This window comes from Nycticebus coucang, chromosome 7, assembly GCF_027406575.1.
Source record: "Nycticebus coucang isolate mNycCou1 chromosome 7, mNycCou1.pri, whole genome shotgun sequence".
Classification (NCBI taxonomy): domain Eukaryota; kingdom Metazoa; phylum Chordata; class Mammalia; order Primates; family Lorisidae; genus Nycticebus; species Nycticebus coucang.
This window is the reverse complement of record NC_069786.1, coordinates 129,362,464-129,379,372: the sequence shown is the minus strand read 5'-3', so window position 1 is coordinate 129,379,372 and position 16,909 is coordinate 129,362,464. Positions and strand designations below refer to the sequence as shown.

Below are 16,909 nucleotides of genomic sequence, written 5' to 3'. Positions count from 1 at the left end.
GACACAAAGCAAAGATCCCAGGCTGGGCCTCTCCCCAGCTAGTGGTGAGGGTGGGGGTTGGATAGAGATACTGGACACTGGTCAGCCATGGATGGGGGTGACAGACAGGCCAGCTGCTGTCACTTCTTGGAAGGCGGAGATATGCTCAGATGGGGCTTTGCATTCTCTCTCCGGCTTCTCTGAGACTGCTGCCAACTGCTTCCGGACATTGGGCCCTGCCTGGGCCCCACTCTTGAGATCAAATGTCCACCCACTGGGCCCCATCCCAAGAAAGCTCCAGAGTTGTTTCCATGGATTATAAATAACATTTATTAAAGCAGCTGTGATTAACTGACTGCAGACCTGGGAAGACACATGGGCCCAGGACTCCCACCCACCCACATACACCCAGCCCACTGTGGCAGTGACAGTATGTCATTGTGTTTTCTGAACCCCTCTCAGCCTGTTGGAGCAGGAAGTCCTTGCCAGGACCCAAGGGCTCATGGTTGCTTGGCTGGGGGGATCCGAGGGCTGAGGGGATGATGCCCCTTTCTCCCCAACCCCTGCCCGACAGCTATTTGGGGTCTCTCAGTTTCTCCTTCTGCCAGGGAGGCCAAGCGGAAGGACTGTAGGGCCTGTACCAGCAGCCGAGGAAGGCTGCGAGCCAGCGTGGCCGGCTCCAGGCCCACCAGGCCACTGAAGACCACATAGCGGCCCCCCAAGCCTGCCCGCACCCAGGCTCTGAAGAGCCCGGTCAGTGTCTTGGAGCCCAGATCTGCCAGGACCTACAGGGGGAGGAGAGAGGGTCAGGGACCCAGAACGATACTCCTCTCTTCCTGGACTCCAAAAACTCTCACCTAGACCTATTTCCCTCCCTTTCCCCTACAACCCTGTTCACTTGCACCCCCCCCCCCCAGCTCCTCTGCTCATCCCTGCCTCCGTATCCCCCCAGTGGTCCAGCTCACAGGCAGGAGTCCATCCTCCCTCTCCCTCCTCCTGATCTCCTGAGCCCTCCACCTCTGCCCCAGAGCTGGGGCAGAGGCCACTCCAGGCTGGAGCGGAGAGATCCTCCCTTCAGCGGTGGGGTGGGTACCCCTTCTCTCCCCCACCCATCAGGGCTAGATATTCTGCACCTTCGCTGGCCTTCCCAGGCCACTGTGGAGGAGTCTGGGGGAAGCCTGGGGACCCACCTCATGAAAGTTCATAGCCAGGTGCTCTGAGGGAACCTGTAGGATCCAGGCATGGGCACCCTGAAGGGCAGCCAACTTCTGTCTCAGGGGCTCCAACCCAGGGCAGCCTGCAGGAAGGCGAGAGGCCAGGGAGTAACAGAAAATAACCTCTGCAGGAGCCGGGGACCTCAGAACAGCTCCCAAGGGAGACTTCTCCTCCTCATGTAACAGATGGGCTCTCAGAGAAGTCAAGCCATAACACCAGGTAGGGTATCTCCGTCTGACACAAATGAGAGCCCAAAGTCACAAGTCCCAGCAAAGAATCCTCTGCTTTACTGGGGAGGAGGAGAGCGGGTCTGCCCTGTTGCCCGGTGGGATAAGAGCTTCGAACTCTGGGAAGCCCCTCCTGGCTTTGCCCGGCTCTGTGCTTACTTCCCTCCCGAAGGTCCCTGGGGTGTTACCGTTGGCTTCCCCACGCTGCTCTGGCCTCGGCTTCTGGAACCGTATGCCGGCCGCCCGCGGTCCTGGGAAAGCAGGGTTAGAGGAAAAGTGGCTCGGCTGTGCAGGGTGGGGGTCAGGCGGGGCCCGGTGGGGACTGGGCTGGGCCGGAGAGCGCGGGGTACCTGAGTGCAGCCGCAGCTCGCGGGCGAGGTGGCCGCGAGACTCCCGGAGCGAAGGAGCAGGAGCGGGGTGGGCCAGGGCGGGGGCCAGGCGCCGCAGCCCCGGGCGCGGGCCGAGCAGCTCCTGGGCGTTTCGCAGCAGGCCCAGCAGCGTGTGCGCCAGCGAGCGCAGCTCTGCGAGCGGGACAAGGATAGGAGCGGCGGTCAGAGGTGGGCCAAGGCTAGCTGCCCCGTGTCCATGCCCCAGGGAACAGGACTAACCACATCGTCGTCGGCGCTGCAGGCACTGCTGGTGCGCCAGGCGCGCACAGGCATCCTCCGACCCACCGCACAGGCGCGCGTAGAAGGCGCAGAGTCGGGCGGCTTCTTCCCGCAGCTCCTCGGGCGGATCCCAGGCCAGAAGCTCTCTGCAGCTGGGCTCGCGACTGGAGGAGACTGCTGCAGGCGGGGCAGGGGCCAGCTTACCCCCTGTTTTGGGCCCTAGACCCTGCAGCCCTTCCCAGAGGAAGAAAGGCTTTTCCGAAGCGGGAGGGAGCTGGGGATGGGACCAGTGAAAATGGGATTGTCCCACGGCTATCTGCGGGAACGCTCCAGGGCAAGGAGGATGGCGAGGGAGTGCTTACCGCTCATCTGTTCCTGGAGCCAGTCCTTGAACACTGCCACTCGAGTGTAGACCCCTGGCTTCCCTGGTTCCCCGCAGCCATCCCCCCAGGAGGTGACTCCAAACAAGACCTCCCTGGGGTGGGGCCCAGGCTCAGAACAGGTCAAGGGGCCTCCAGAGTCACCCTGCAGGGCCAAAAGGGAGAACACTACATTCACCTGCCCCCAGTTAGGCTGCTGCTGGGAGCTGGAACTTAGTTAACACTTGTATCCATTTTAGAGGCTCAGAGAAGTTGAGTGACAGCCAGGCCTAAGGAAAGGGAGCCATCCCGCTTGTGGGAAGCAGCTCAGCTGACAACACCCCCTTCAATCAATGTGGGTTCATACCTGGCACGAGTCAATGCCTCCCGCCAGGTAACCAGCACAGAGCATCGTGCTGGGGCGCAGTGCAGGCCCCAGGGCCCTTTGGCAGGTGTCCCGGCTGAGCAGGGGCACTCTGGCTTCCCTCACTGCCTCAGCCTCAGGCCCATCTGCAGGGAAGGGGTAAAAGGGGCTTAGGTTTGGAGGGCAGTAGCAGGCCCTGTGGCGCCCAGTGGCGGTTCCCTTCTCACTGCCCTAGATTCTTGCCCCTTTGCAAGATCCTGCAGCATTTTGCAAAGGCAGCCGGACCTTCCCAAACTCCGTCGCCCCATCTGGGCGGCGCCTGTGACTCAGTGAGTAGGCGCCGGCCCCATATACCGAGGGTAGTGGGTTCAAACCCGGCCCTGGCCAAACTGCAACAAACTCCGTCGCCCCATTCTTCCCACACGTGGCTCACCCAGGCCCTGTCCACTACCTTCAAAGAGGGCCCCCCAGCCGGCGATGGCGCAGGCAGTGCCTGCCGGGGGCTCCTGGGGCTCCTGGGGTAGGCACACGGGGCGCGCCGGTCCTGCCGGACTCACAGGCGTCCAAAGCTGCACCAGGGCCAGGTCGTTGTGGAAGGTTCTCGGGTCAAACTGAGGAGGGGGTGAGGGGGCGCAGTGTCAACAAGATGTGTGGTGGGGATGCTGTTCCCAGCTCTGAGGGCCTGGGGACTGTCCTCTCACCTTGGGATGGGGCAGGATGCGGTTCACCGGCACTTCTTCAGCTTGCTCTCCCCGGGGCCCCTCGGCTAGGGTCACAGTCCACAGAAGCTCATTTGGGGCGCTGGGGGCGAGCGGCGAGTGAAAACGCAGGAAGGACAGATGCGCAACGACGCCCTGGGGCTTCTCCACCCCTCCGGCCTCGGGCACCATCTAGCAAGCCCGCACGCCGGGTTTCGTCCACTTGGGAGTAGGGCCGGCTGGCGGGGTACCCTTGGGGCGAATGTGCCACGCGGGGCCCCCTCTGCGTGCTCCTGGAGGCCGGGAAGCCCGGTGCAGGCTGCCGCCAGGGGGCGGCAGAGACCGGCTCTCCCGGGCGTCTGCCGCAGACAACTGGGCAGGCTCTGGACCTGGTGTTGGAGACACCGGCTAAGCAGGGTCTAGGGGCCGACATACCCAACAAAGCAGTGCGCTGCCGTGAGCACCCAGGACGCTGCCACCAGAACGCCGCCGCACAGAGGTTGCCCGCCGAGCTGCAGCCTCACCAGCCAGGGCCAGGCCCCCGGCGGCGCCGCGCTGCCTCCCACTATGCGGCCGTGAGCCCGAGTCACATTGGCAGTGCTAGGACGCCTCTCGCCACATGGCCCTAGAAAGGTGCAAGCGGTGTCACCAGGGACAAGTTCTGGCCTTCCTTACCAAGGAGGTCTACCTGGTCGTCAGCCCTACCCCTGGAGCTTTTTCAGCCTCACCTGGCTCAGATGGGTCCTGGAGGAGAGGAGCTTGAGGCCTGGAGCGCCCAGGTCCTGCTGAGAAACAGACCTTTTGAGTCTCACTGCCATCCTCTTGCCTGTCCTCCACACTAGGCTGGGCCTAAGCGCCCTGGCTGCCATTCTCCTTGTCCCCACCCTCTAGCTCACAGGTTCTGTTTCTGAAACCAAGAACATCTCATCATTCACATCAGGAGCCCAGGCTGCCTTTGCACACACTGTGCCCCAGCCTGGCATGCCCTTACCACTTGGACAGACCTTAACAAAAGTATTCCTTGCAGCCCCACTCAGTCTCTGCCCCCAGGAGGGAGTTAAGTCCCAAGGGAAGGCATAGGGATGAGGACAGACAGGAGAATGGGCCCAGTGTGGCAAGTGCTCGTTCACGGGGATTGCAGGGCATTGGGCACAACCTTGGCACTCGTGCGCTCTGTGCTGGATCTCCATTACCACGCGGTTAACCGCCCACTGGGCGCTCCTCTGGGCTGCCTGCAACGCCTGTGTCCCTTGGGTGGACAAAACTGCTGGGACATAAGGCACAAAATCATGTGTGGTCGGGGAAGAGCCTCAGGCCCAGTTCTGGTGGCCCAGCCCTCAGCGCTACCTAGGGAGACCCTGGGGGATGAGGCCCGGGCACTGAGCGCTAGGGTGGCATGATGAAGAGGGTGAGCCCTGGGGCCCAGGGCAGCACTCAGAGCAGATGGACCCAGAGTCTCAGCCCAAGATATCTCTGTAATTCAACTGAGCAGGACTGGAAGCTTTGAAAAGTGCCTTTCCTTAAAAATATAAAAGAAAACCCTCCACCACAAAGACACAGACATCACAGAACTCAGGTTTATTGACTTAAAGTACCTGCAGTTAAGTCGCCCACCTTGGGCCCCAGAAAGCCCTGGGTATGCTGCTCTGGGCCTTTCTCTCCCTGCCAAGCCTGGAACTTTCTCTAAGTTCTCTTTGGCAGTGCTTGCCAGCTGAGATTTCCAGCCTCATCTTTTTCTTCCTCCCCTACCTATGTCTCAGGTCCTGTTCCTTCTCCATCAGGGTGGGCAAAAGTGGTCAAAGGCGCTTAGAGTGGGATGACAAGCCTGTCTTCCTCCACCTTGCCTACCTGGGCCGCACTTCCCTATGTCCCTCCTGCCTCAGCCGCTCCCTCAGACCAGCCGGGACTTACCTTGCAGGATGCTGGGGGGCAGGCGCATGTACAGTGGGTGTCCACAGGCGGACCACGAGTCTGGGAGGGGCAGCAGCAGCAGCAGCAGCACAGCCAGCAGCATGGTGACCAAGAGTTGGAGCGAGAGACCACGTCCTCTTTGCGTCTCGGGGTCCACCTTCCAGGCACCTATCCTTTGGTGCCCGCTTCCCACTGCTTTCTGCCCCTGGGCACTGAATGCTTGTCCCTCAAATCATCTGATCCTGTTCTCTTACATCAAAATTATCTGCCTGTCTTAGTCTGGCCCTCACCTGGCCCTTAACTCCTAGGAGCCCACAGGGGACTGGGGCTGTGGGGGCTATATAGAGGACAGCCTGGGGGGAGGTGTGCATGGGAGGGTGGCCAGAATTGGGGGAGGGAATGGAGTAGTGGGCTTGACCCTCACCTTTGAAGTCTCATCATCCCAGCTCTGAGCCCCCCTTCTGTCAAAGGAGCCCTTGTTTCTGCGGCTCCATCAAAGGGGCCAAGACAGGGGAGAAGAGCTGACGGTTGGGCCGAGGGCCAGACAGAGGGGGGCTGGTGGGCAGGGGAGGGTCCTGTCTCTGGGGCTGGGATGGTGGGTATTCTCATCTGCCTCTACCCCCAGGAGTTTACCGCTGTGCTGGGTGCAGACACTCCTGGAGGGAGGAGCGTGGGGGTGTCTAGGGTTTCTCAGCGCCCCACCCCCTGAGGAAGCCCTTGAGGTCCCCGCCCCTCTGCCCCTAATTGCTTGGCAGCGTCCTTCCCCAATGTGGCCATTTCTAAGGATGATCAAAGCAGCCTAATTATTAGCGTAATTGCCGCACTGGGGGTGGTGGAGTGGGAAGAGGCCAAGGCAGGCAGATGCTGGAATGGCGCAGGGAGGAAGGCGTGAGATGAAAGGCCCACAGTGGCCCAGTTCGTGGAGGACAGGCCCCAGCAGCTTCTGACGCTCTTCCAGGCCCCCCATCCCTGCACAGTGCCAGCTCGGCCTGTCTGGCATTGTTCTCAGTTGCCATGACCCTGATCTGGCAGGAGGGAGTCTTCTAGAGTCTGGTAGGCAGGGCCAAAAACAGGAAGCTCTCCTGGGCTCAAGTTACTACCTGGGGCAGGGGGTGCCCTTCTGCTCTGCAGAATGCTCTGGGGCCCAAAAAGTACTCTGACACTCCAATTCATGCTGGCGACTTTAGTTTCACTTTGGTGGCAGTGAATCACAGGAATCAGCAAATGCTATGAGCCCTCTGTCTCTTTTTCCCTAGAAACCCAATTGTCCGCCACTCATAAGCACACCACTTTCCAGCCACATTGCACTTTATAAAGGCAAGACCTCTGATTCAAGAAGGCCAAGAAAATTTTTTATTTTTTGTAGCGTTGAGGGTCTTAATATGTTGCCCAGGCTGGTTTCAAAACTCCTGGCCTTAAGTGATACTCCTGCCTTTGCCTCTAAAAGTACTGAGATTACAGCCTGGCCTAATTTGTCTGTGTACACGTTGTTGTGAGTGAATGTTATGAAGTCAGAAACTACTCATATTCATCAGAGAATGATCCAAAGAATCTCCAAATTCTTGGCAGAGAAGTTGTTAGCTCAACACAGCCTCAATCTGAAGGATAAACAGGTTTGAGAAAGTGTCAGAGGGAAGATTATCTGTGGTTCCAAGAAAGCCATCACAGTAGAGGACCCAGCCTCATGGTCCTCTGTGGGGGAGGCCGACAGCTTCCACCTGTCCCTGAGCTTCTAGCCCATGGGTTCTTGCATCCAGGCCTACGGGATAAAGGCCCGGAGCCAAGCCCCCCAGGCAGTTCTGTGGATACTTCCCTCTGGGAATTCCTGGAGAAGTGTCCTGGGTCCTGCCCTTTGGACACTTGAGTCCTCGCTTGGAACCTGCCAGGCCAGAGCATTGCTATTCCCCACTTCTCTGTTGCCTCCATGCCTTCAGGGTGGCAGGACAAGCAACTAGACCAGAGCTGCTGTCTCGACTTCCTGTCCCTTCTGCCCCAACTCACGTCAAGGTGAGAGCCCAGCCACTGCCAAAGAAAAATGAGAGGCCTTACAGTATGGATTGCAATTCTGCTCAAACCCGGTCCCACAGCTCTCTGGTTCTCCTGCTGACTTCCTGTCCCCACAGCCTGGTCACGAGCCCTCTTTTCTCTGTGTACACCCCACCCAAGCCAATTTCATCCACTTACATAGGTCACTTCTTGAGAACCACATCTAAATCCATGTCTCAATAAATTATTTTGTTTATTATGATGATGAGTATTATTATTATTATTGGGAGACACTGTCTTACTTTGTCACCCAGGCTGGAGTGCAGTGGTGCAGAGCTCAAAGTAGCAGCCTTGTATGTCTAAACTCAGCTGATCCCCCCTCAGCCTCCAGAGCAGCTGGGTCTATGAGCTCATACCACCATGCCTGGCTAATTGTTATTTTTTGTTGCAACAGGGGTCTCATTATGCTGTTCAGGCTGGTCTCAAGCTCCTGGATTCTGCCTCAGCCTCCCAAAGTGCTGGGATTACAGCCATGGTGCCATGCCTATTTTGTTTATTTATTATTTTATTTTATTTCTATTCATTTCATTTTACTTTTGAGACAGAGTCTCACTCTGTTGCCCAGGCTAGTAGTATAAGCCTAGTTCACAGCAACCTCAAACTCCTGGGCTCAGGTAATCTTCCTGCCTCAGCCTCCTGAGTAGCTGGGACTATAGGTACCCATCACAACACCCGGCTAGTTTTTTCTACTTTTAGTAGCAATGGGATCTGGCTCTTGCTCAGGCTGGTCTCAGACTCCTGAGCTCAAGTGATCCACTGTCCTCAGCCTCCCAGGGTGCTGGGATTACGGGCATGAGCCACTGCGGCTGGCCTATTTTATTTATTATTATTTATGCCTGCACTTGTTTCTTGTCTGTTTCCCATTGAAATGTGACACAGAGGCCTTCTAGGCTGCTGTCCCTGTAGCTCCTCATGTGGCCTAACCCTCTTGTATTCTTCAGAGCAATCATTTCTGTGTTGCAGGTCGTTGAAGGGAGTTCCTGCCTGGTGGACAGCGCTTAGTGCTCCACTGTCTAGTTAAGTGGGCACCAGCAGCAGGCCCCACATCTCCCCCAGTGAGGTGCCTGGCTCAGAATCTGTGCCGTTCCTCCCAGCATCCCCCCCCGCCCCAAGCAAATAAGAAAACAAAAGGGGGGAAATAGGTGCAGACAGACCTATTTCCCTGGCTTTCCCAGCAGGGCTGGAAAGGAGGAGTATAGGCCCAGGAGCAATCAAGGAATTTCTGGATCAGGGATAGACAGGTGCCAGAGGGAAAGGCTCACATTTCCATGTCCAGTTGGAGGTCAGCTTAGCCAGAGGACTGACCCAGGGACTCCAAAGTGATGATGTGAGGGACTGTTGAGTGGGGAAGGGCTCCACAGCCCTGTTCTGAGGCTCCTGGTCTCTAAGAATCAGCAGACATTAAATCTGGGATCCTGCATGTGCCACAGGCCTGAGTGGATGAGTTCAGTGACTTCAGGCTTTCAGGGACCCCTGAAGTGTGGGGGCAAAGTACCACATAGTGTGCATTGGCTGCATATGGCTTCCACACACAAGTCTGGCAGGCAGGACTGGCAGCATAATTTGCTGGGGTCCTAGGACAAAACTAAAATGTAGGTCCCCTTGTTCAATAATTATTTTTATTATCATTATTTTTTTTTGTAGAGACAGAGTTTCACTTTATGGCCCTTGGTAGAGTGCTGTGGCGTCACATGGCTCACAGCAACCTCCAACTCCTGGGCTTAAGCGATTCTCTTGCCTCAGCCTCCCGAGTAGCTGGGACTACAGGCGCCTGCCACAACGCCTGGCTATTTTTTGGTTGCAGTTCAGCCAGGGCCGGGTTTGAACCCACCACCCTCGGTATATGCGGCCGGCGCTTCACCAACTGAGCCACAGGCGCCGCCCATGTTCAATAATTATTAATAATATTTCCTTTTCTCCATAATTCTGAAAAAAGTTAATTGAAATTATAGAAAGCCCAAATTATTAAGAATGTTAAATAGCAAAGGCAGAACATTACACCAAGTACGAGGCCTTGCTGAGCGCCGGCCCTGTGCTCAGGGAGCCTCCCTGAGTGAGCCCTCCGTTGGCAGCAGCTGGGGCTTCTGGTGCTGCTTGTGCCAGGCTCTGAGATGCAGTAGGGCAGTGGCTGTCGTTTGGGGGACTCCCTCCTAGCAAGTCAATAGCTCAGTGTTGCTTCCTCTGTCCCTACCCCAACACCCGAAAGCCTGTTCCTAGAGGCTCTAGAGTCTAGGGCTTCTGATACTTGGTTAAAGGAGGGGAGAAAAGAGAGAGACTGGAGCTTCTTTTTGTTTGCTTGTTTTTGCAGACAAGGTCTGGTTGTGCTGCCCAGGCTGGAAAGCAGTGGCTTCACAGCTTGCTGCAGCCTCAGGTTCCAACTCATGGCCTCAAGCAATCTTCCTGAAGTCCTCCAGTAATCCTCCCAAAGTGCTGGGATTACAGGTGTGAGCCGTCAGACCCAGCCAGAGACTGGGATTTCCATGAACAATGGCCAGAAAGAGAAGATTCTAGCCTAGGGAATGGAGAAGGCCCAGAATCTGGCCCAATGTGGAGAAGGCAGCAGCCCCTTCCCATGGGAAAGGGGCTCCATCTGGCATAGTAGAGGGCAGGGCCTGGAAAAATTAAACTGTCTCAGATCTTGTCCCCATGAGTCAGGAGTCCTCAGTAAGAGTGAGAGCTCTCTGCAGTGTGTTTGGTCATTTGTCTTACGTCTGCTGCAGGACAGCAGGGCTAGTCTGAGCTCACCAGGGTGGGGCATGTGCCAAGTGAAGGGAAGATCAGCATGGGCCCCTCCTACCCCAGGGCTGAGTTTCCTGCCCCCTGGCCCTTCAACTTCAATCTGCTCTAAGCAGTGCTGGGGTCTCCCCTCCCCTGCCAGCTCCCTTTCCATGCCCAGGGGCCAGGGCCTGAAGCCAGAGGCCTGCTCAGCGCCCTTACTCTCTCATGCTGGTCCTGGCTGTCCAGTCCTGGGGCCACCCTCTAGCAGACCTAGCCATTCCTCTTCCTCTAAGTCAAGGGGTCAGGGGAAGAGAAGTGGCATTTTCTGAGGGGCCTGTGGACACTGCACTTAACAGTTATTTCCAGATAAAGGGAATTAATGTGGCTTAGAGAGGTGCAGAAGCAAGGTGCCCCCTCTGCTGCTCCTATGTTCTCCCTTCCTTCTTCTTTGGTGGGGTCAAGATGATTGCCCAGGGTGCAGGAGGGATGCAGAGGGCATCTGGAAGGTCCCTGGCTTCTCTCTCCACCTTGCTGCCTCCTCTCCAGGCCCCTTGTCTCCTGTCTAGGAGGAGAAAAGACTCACAGGCCACTTGCAGACCCTGCTTCTACTCCTGGGTGTCCCGCAAGGCCATAGCTGCTGCTCCTCAACCCCTCCCCCAGGCAGGGGGAAGTCCTGGCCCAGCCCTCTCACATCAAGGGAGGGAGAGAAAAAACCTTGGACCTCTTACTCCGGAAAACCCTGTAGGCATGTTGCACAGGCTCGGGTGACCTGAGTTAGCAGCTCTCACTTGTATGGGGGGTGATGCTGGGGGGGTCTGGAAATGGAGAGAAGAGACCCAGACACTTGTTGCCCAGGCCAGAAGCATCTCTACAACTGTGCTCTGGGGAATGGCCTTCCTCCTCCTCCTCCTTCCCTCCTTAGAACCCTCTGTGTCTTGGAGGGGCTTGTCCCTCCTCTGTCCCAAACTACCCTGACCTCCTAGGCTTTTCCAGAGGAATGGGGAAAAAGGGGGATAGGAGGGAGACTCACCTAAGAACCAACAAAGCTGCCTCTGAAGGCCAAGTCTCTAGACAGGAAAGTGGGACTTGCAGCTACACCAGCTCTGCTGACCACAGGTGGTCATGAGCCAGCATCAGATGCCTTGAGGTATGAGGGGAAGCTGAGGTCAGGGTTTGAGATGAGAGGCCCCATGGGCCCAGCCCCTTGGACTGAACTTGGCCTTGGAGAGGTAGGTGTGCTGCCTAGGGGTGGGGGATGCTGAAGCTGTAGCTGCCCTTGTAGGCTCCATGGGTCTCTGGGAATGGGGTGTCATAGAACATACATTCAAGTCTTTTGTGGTTGGTGAGACCCTGAGCCTCTCTTTTCCCTTTTCACCCAATATGTTGGGCATGGAAGCCTCCAGGCCACTACCCATGCTGCTGAAGTCCCCTGTGACTCTTGTGATGAAAAGAATGTAAACCATTTCACAGTTCTGCCCATTTCTTCTCCTGTTCTTCTTTTTTCAGCTTTTGTCTTTTCTTTCTTTTTTTTTCACGTGATCTCTCTTCATAACTTTTCTTTCCTTTTTCTCAATCTGTCAGCCATGTTTCTTGGAAATTTGATGAGTTAATACTTCCAATTTCTAATATAGTATTTACATTTCCCCCTCCTACATAATAGATTCTCCTTGACAGATATTTCCCATTGTTACTGCTTTTAAATCTTTTTGTTAACATTAGATGATCTCTTTAGAAAACACTATCTCTAGGCTGGGCACAGTGGCTCATGCCTGTAATCCATTCTGGGAGGCCAACACAGGTGGATTGCTTGAGTTGAGGAGTTGGAGACCAGCCTGAGCAAGAGTGAGACCTCTGTCTCTACTAAAAATAGAAAAAAACTAGTTGAGTGTTATGGTGGGTGCCTGTAGTCCTAGCTACTTGGGAGGCTGAGGCAAGAGGCTCTCTTGAACCCATGAGTTTGACGTTGGTGTGAGCTATGATGATGCCACAGCACTCTACCCAGGGCAGCACTTTACCCATGGTGACAAAGTGAGACTCTGTCTCAAAACAAACAAAAGAAATCACTATTTTTTTTGAGATAAGAGTCTCACTTTGTCGCCCTCAGTAGGGTGTTGTGGTATCATAGCTCACAGCAACCTCAAACTCTTAGGCTTAAGCAATTCTCTTGTCTCAGCCTCCCAAGTAGCTGGGACTATAGGTGCCCACCACAATGTCTGGCTATTTTTTTTTTTTAAGAGACGAGGTCTCATTCTTGCTCAGGCTGGTCTTGAACCTTTGAGCTCAGCCAATCCACCTGCCTCTGCCTCCCAGAGTACTCAGATTACAGGCATGAGCCACCATGCCTAGCCAGAAATCACTATCTTTATGATAAAGAGACAATTGCTGGGGTTGTGTGGTTCCCTTCAGTGTTACTTTCATTCATTTTATTTCATTAACATAAACTAAAATTAAATTTAATAAACTACATCAAAATTTTCAGTAGGATCCCTATTCATAACAATATTTCTGTCTGACTGCTGACCCTGCAGGGGTGTGCTGAAGTAGCCACACAAAGGTCAAAGGTTCTTCCAATGAGAAGTTTGGGGCCAAGGCCTTGCCTCCCCCTGCAGGAGACCTGGCTGTGAGAGGCAGGAGGGGGTGAGCAGAGCAGCTGGGAGGGCACCTGGGGTGGGAGTAGGCTTCTGTAGATGGCAGACAAAGCAGACAGTGAGGATCCAGGAGCCTGGAGGGGAGAGGAAGAGGAGAAACCAGGGCCATGGTGTCACCAAAGTCTCTCCAGTGTCCCTTCTGCACCTACCTTGCACCCCCGGACTGGTGCTACTCCTCAGGGCCCCTGAGGTCTGGGAAACCTTGTGCAGGTGCCTCAGCCACTCTCTTCTTCTGAGTCTAACTGCGGGGGGCTGGAGTAGGATGGGATTCCCTTACATCAGGGGCCCCTCTGCAAGGCCTCCCCATCCTTGGCTGGGTGTGTCCAGTGCCCTTCCCAGAGATCTAAGCCCCATCATTCAGGGTCCAGCACAGGCCAGCAGCCAGGGCAAGGACCACAGGCAGAGGCCAGGGAGGGTGCAGGGTGAGCACAGAAAGCCAATAAATCCCCTGAGGCAATTATAGCAGTGACTGAGGCATAAACAAGGCTCTGTGCTTGCTGCAGTCACCCCTCCCCTGCACACGTGTGTGCACGCACAACGCACACACACTCCGAAGCTGGCCCATTTGCAGGGTAATGGCTTTGTGACAGCAGGAATTATCTGCAGCATTAGAGGCAGCCCCCGACCAGGCCCAGCAAGCTGGGGGCAGGGGCCTCAGGCTGAACCTGGGGGATACCAAAGGAGGAAGCAGGTGCCTACAAGTTAGCCTGGGCCGCAGGGGACACTGCAGGGGTGGGGGCATGGGTGGAGGCTGCAAAGGGCCAGGCCAGGTGGATGGCTCTGTCTGTTGCTGCCCACAACCCTTTCCTTTTCTGTTTTCAAGGGCTGTGAGTGGGCAGATAACAAGGGGCACTGACCCCAGACCTGAAATCATAGCTGGGCAGCTCCCTGCTCCTGCCCTGGCCTCAAAGCCATGTCCTTTTAGCTGCTCCAGGCCACTGCACCTGGCAGCCTGGAGAGAGAGTCACAGGGTGACTGAGGGATGAAAAGGAGCCCCAGAATGGAGGATGCATGCTGTGGGGATGGGGGTGGCAGAGCTTGCATTAGTTGATTGTTTCTCTCCGTGACTGTCATGGGAATCAGAGCTGGACTACTCAGGAGTATTGGGGAGGAGGTGCTCAGGAGGAAGGACCCCTTAATTCCCCAGATCAGGAAACTGAAAAGAGCCATCATCTGAGTCTTCAGAAAAGACCTTTGACTGCCTGTGTTAGGCTGAGGACATAGGGGGCTAATCTGCCCCCGTATCTCTAGCCAGATAGCACTGGTAGAGGCAGCAAAACCCCAGTAAAGAAAGCAAGCAAGCTGCACCTTTCAGGCCTATGGGACCTCAAAGTTCACATTGCTGTGGGAGCAGGTATATTCCCTGGGGTCCCTAGTGTCCTGCCCCAGGGCTTGGTCAGGCCTGGCATCTGCCATGGAGGTGCTAGCTGGTGAATCACGCTTGTCAGCTCGATAATAAAGCTGGGCTCTGTGACTCAGGCAGCAATAGAGCATCCTGCCCACCTGCGGCACACCCAGATTGCATTTGCTGAAATAAATTGCTGGAGAAAATAAATCCTGCACACATGATTAATGGGAGGCAGGGAGGCAGGCAGCCCCCCTGAGGAGCTGCTGGGGAACAGAGTGACAGTTGGGCACAGAGCCAGCACAGCCACAGGGCTTCCGGGAAGGAGCCCTAGCAACTGCATGGCCACCAGGGTCACTGTGGCCCCTGGCACTGCCACTGCACAGGGAACTTGACCTTGCAGGCTGACAAGGCCCTGAAGGACTCAGGCCAGTCAGCTTGGCTTCCCAGCTTGGCTCTCCATCACTGCAGGTGGTGTGGAGGGGGCCAATCCTGAACTTGGAGGTCAGACCTAGGCCTAATCAGGCCTCCTAGAGATTGGGGGCCTACGAGCAGGGAAGAAATAAACCCAGCGTCTCAGGAGGAGGCATAGGGACTGAGGGGGAGGATTTTCCTATTGGCCAGCTGTGAGTTCTAGAGCAAATCACTTCCTGTCTCTGAGCCTCAGTCTTCTCATCTGTCCAATAGAGCTAATAGCCAGACCTTCCTCATAAGGTGGAGAGGCTCAGCTTAGGCCACCTATGCAAAGCACCTGCTAGGTTGCGAGGTACACAGAGGGCTGTCCCAGATAACGAAGGTGTATTCAGCCTCTATGGTGTATCTATGCTATGCAGGGACTAGGGTACAGTCCCCGACCTCAGCCAGCTCATAGGCTGGTAGGCAAACGTTAAAGAAACAACAATAACTGATTATGTAAGTCATTTCAATTGCACAGAGCACTGTGCTGGGGAACCCCTGTGTTGGGACTGGGGCAGTGGCTTGCTTATAGTCTGGAGGTCAGGGCAGGCTTCCTAGGGGCCTGAACATAGGTGAATTTGTGACAAAAATCCAAACGTTTGACAGTATGGTGAGGCTGCTTAGAAACAGCTTCATTCATTGCTTGTGGGAGTGCCCAGTGGTATAAATCCCAAGGAGAACAGCTAGCAACAGCTACTCAAATCTCTTATTCTTTAGTACTCCTGCTTCAGGGCATTTAATCCTACAAACCGGTACAAAGACATGCTTACAAAATGACAGATGTAGGAGGATGTTCATAGCAACAATGTTAATAAGAACAAAGTAAGTAACAACAACTCAGGTGCTGATCAGAGAAGGACTGGGTTAAATAAATGGTGTACTCCTGGTGGAATATTACACAGCTACAAAAAGGAACAAGGACTCTACTGCTATGAAAGAATGTCAAGATAGACTAAGTGAAAACAAAATGAAGAACAGTCCTTCTGTATAAGAAAGGAGAAAAAGTAAGAGCACATATTTTAATTTTCTTTAGAAATTAAAGTAGCCACCTGGGGAGTATATGGAGTCAGAGAGGGACTCTGGTAGCATGGGGATGGGAATGGCAGGGAGAGTTTTACTTTGAATTGTTTGGGTTTTTGAATTACATGGATGCATTATCTATACAAAAAATTAAAAATATATATTTCAGGTATTTCATTTCTTCTGGGAGGGCAGAGGGCTCCCAGGTAGAATCACAGAACAGATGAAGCAGCTGGAGCAGGGAGCTGGTCTGTGGATAAACATACTGATTCCAAGCCTGACCTCAAGCTGGGGTGGCCTGGGAATAAGCATTAAAATATTGAATGAGTCTGAACAAACCAGGTTGAGGAACAGTTAGTCTGTGGAACCTTCAGGCAGGGACCAGAGGCTGGGGAAAGTGAGTAGTGAGTATGCAGCAGGTGTGTCCCCACTATACCCCAGATTTGGCCCTATGCAGGCACTAAGGTCAAGGACTCTGTGTGGGACTCAGGAAATGACCAGAAAAACTGTGGGTGGAGTTGGAGCAGCTCCTGAGGAGGGGGGCACTAGTGGGACACCCACCACCCAGTGTGGTGGCGGGAGGTGTCAGCCAGTGGAGGTAATGGGTCACCATGAGGGTCTGAAGCCTGCAGACCTTGCCCCCACTCATCAGGCATACTGGTCTCTGGGTGCAGTGGGGTCTCAGAAGCAGGTGTGGGGGCGCCTCCTGGTGGTGCTGGGTGAGGGACGCAGGCCTTGAAGGACTAGGATGTCCTAGACAGTGCTAGACCAGGTTCCAGAACCCCAGGAGGGCTGAGAGCTAACCAAGACCAAAGTCAAAGCTGGTTGATAAGGGGGAGACCTGGGGCAGCTGAAGGAAGATCTCAGTAACTGTGACCACCCCAGTAATACCTGCCACTCATAACAAGCCCAAGTCCACTCCCTCAGGCCTACCCAGAAGGGCACAGCCGCTCTGCCTTGGGTCCTGCTGGGGCTCAGGGAAGTGAGCCCACTATTCTTACTGAGCCCCTATGGTCTTTCCATCCTGCCCCCATGACTGCAAAGCTGTCCCTCCTTGTTTTCAAATCATCTTTCCTGTTCAAGCCACCAAACTGGGCAATCCCAAGTGAGCCAAATGCAGGCCCCACTACATAATTTGCAGAGCTGCTTGTTCAACAACTATTAAGCATTTTAAGATGGCAATAGCAGGTGAGAGCCATCTGAGGGCAGCCCCAGGAAGCTGAGCAGGGCAGGAGGCCGGGTTGCAGGTGAAGATACTGCTGGCAAAGGGGAGCAGATTGTGAAGTTAGCTGGGCTCCTAACCTCAACCTCTGGC

The 16,909-nt window shown here is 55.2% G+C and overlaps 1 protein-coding gene across 2 annotated transcripts; it reads right to left on the bottom strand.

Moving 5' to 3' along the window:
- Nucleotides 1-285: 285 nt before the first annotated feature.
- PRSS56 (serine protease 56) lies at nt 286-5,598 on the bottom strand. 2 transcript variants are annotated; one of them, XM_053596718.1, is made up of 13 exons: nt 5,362-5,598; nt 4,607-4,714; nt 4,179-4,232; nt 3,886-4,075; nt 3,454-3,553; nt 3,204-3,363; nt 2,756-2,898; nt 2,392-2,554; nt 2,030-2,206; nt 1,772-1,942; nt 1,610-1,672; nt 1,170-1,276; nt 286-764 (listed from the first exon to the last, which is right to left on the bottom strand). In XM_053596718.1, the coding sequence occupies exons 1-13, from the start codon at nt 5,462-5,464 to the stop codon at nt 480-482; spliced, it is 1,824 nt and encodes a 607-aa protein (XP_053452693.1). In that variant the 5' UTR covers nt 5,465-5,598; the 3' UTR covers nt 286-479. The 2 variants fall into 2 exon arrangements, with proteins under 2 accessions (XP_053452693.1, XP_053452694.1); XM_053596719.1 differs by lacking the exons at nt 286-764; nt 1,170-1,276 and adding an exon at nt 1,332-1,428 and having other exon boundaries at nt 5,362-5,586.
- Nucleotides 5,599-16,909: the final 11,311 nt, after the last annotated feature.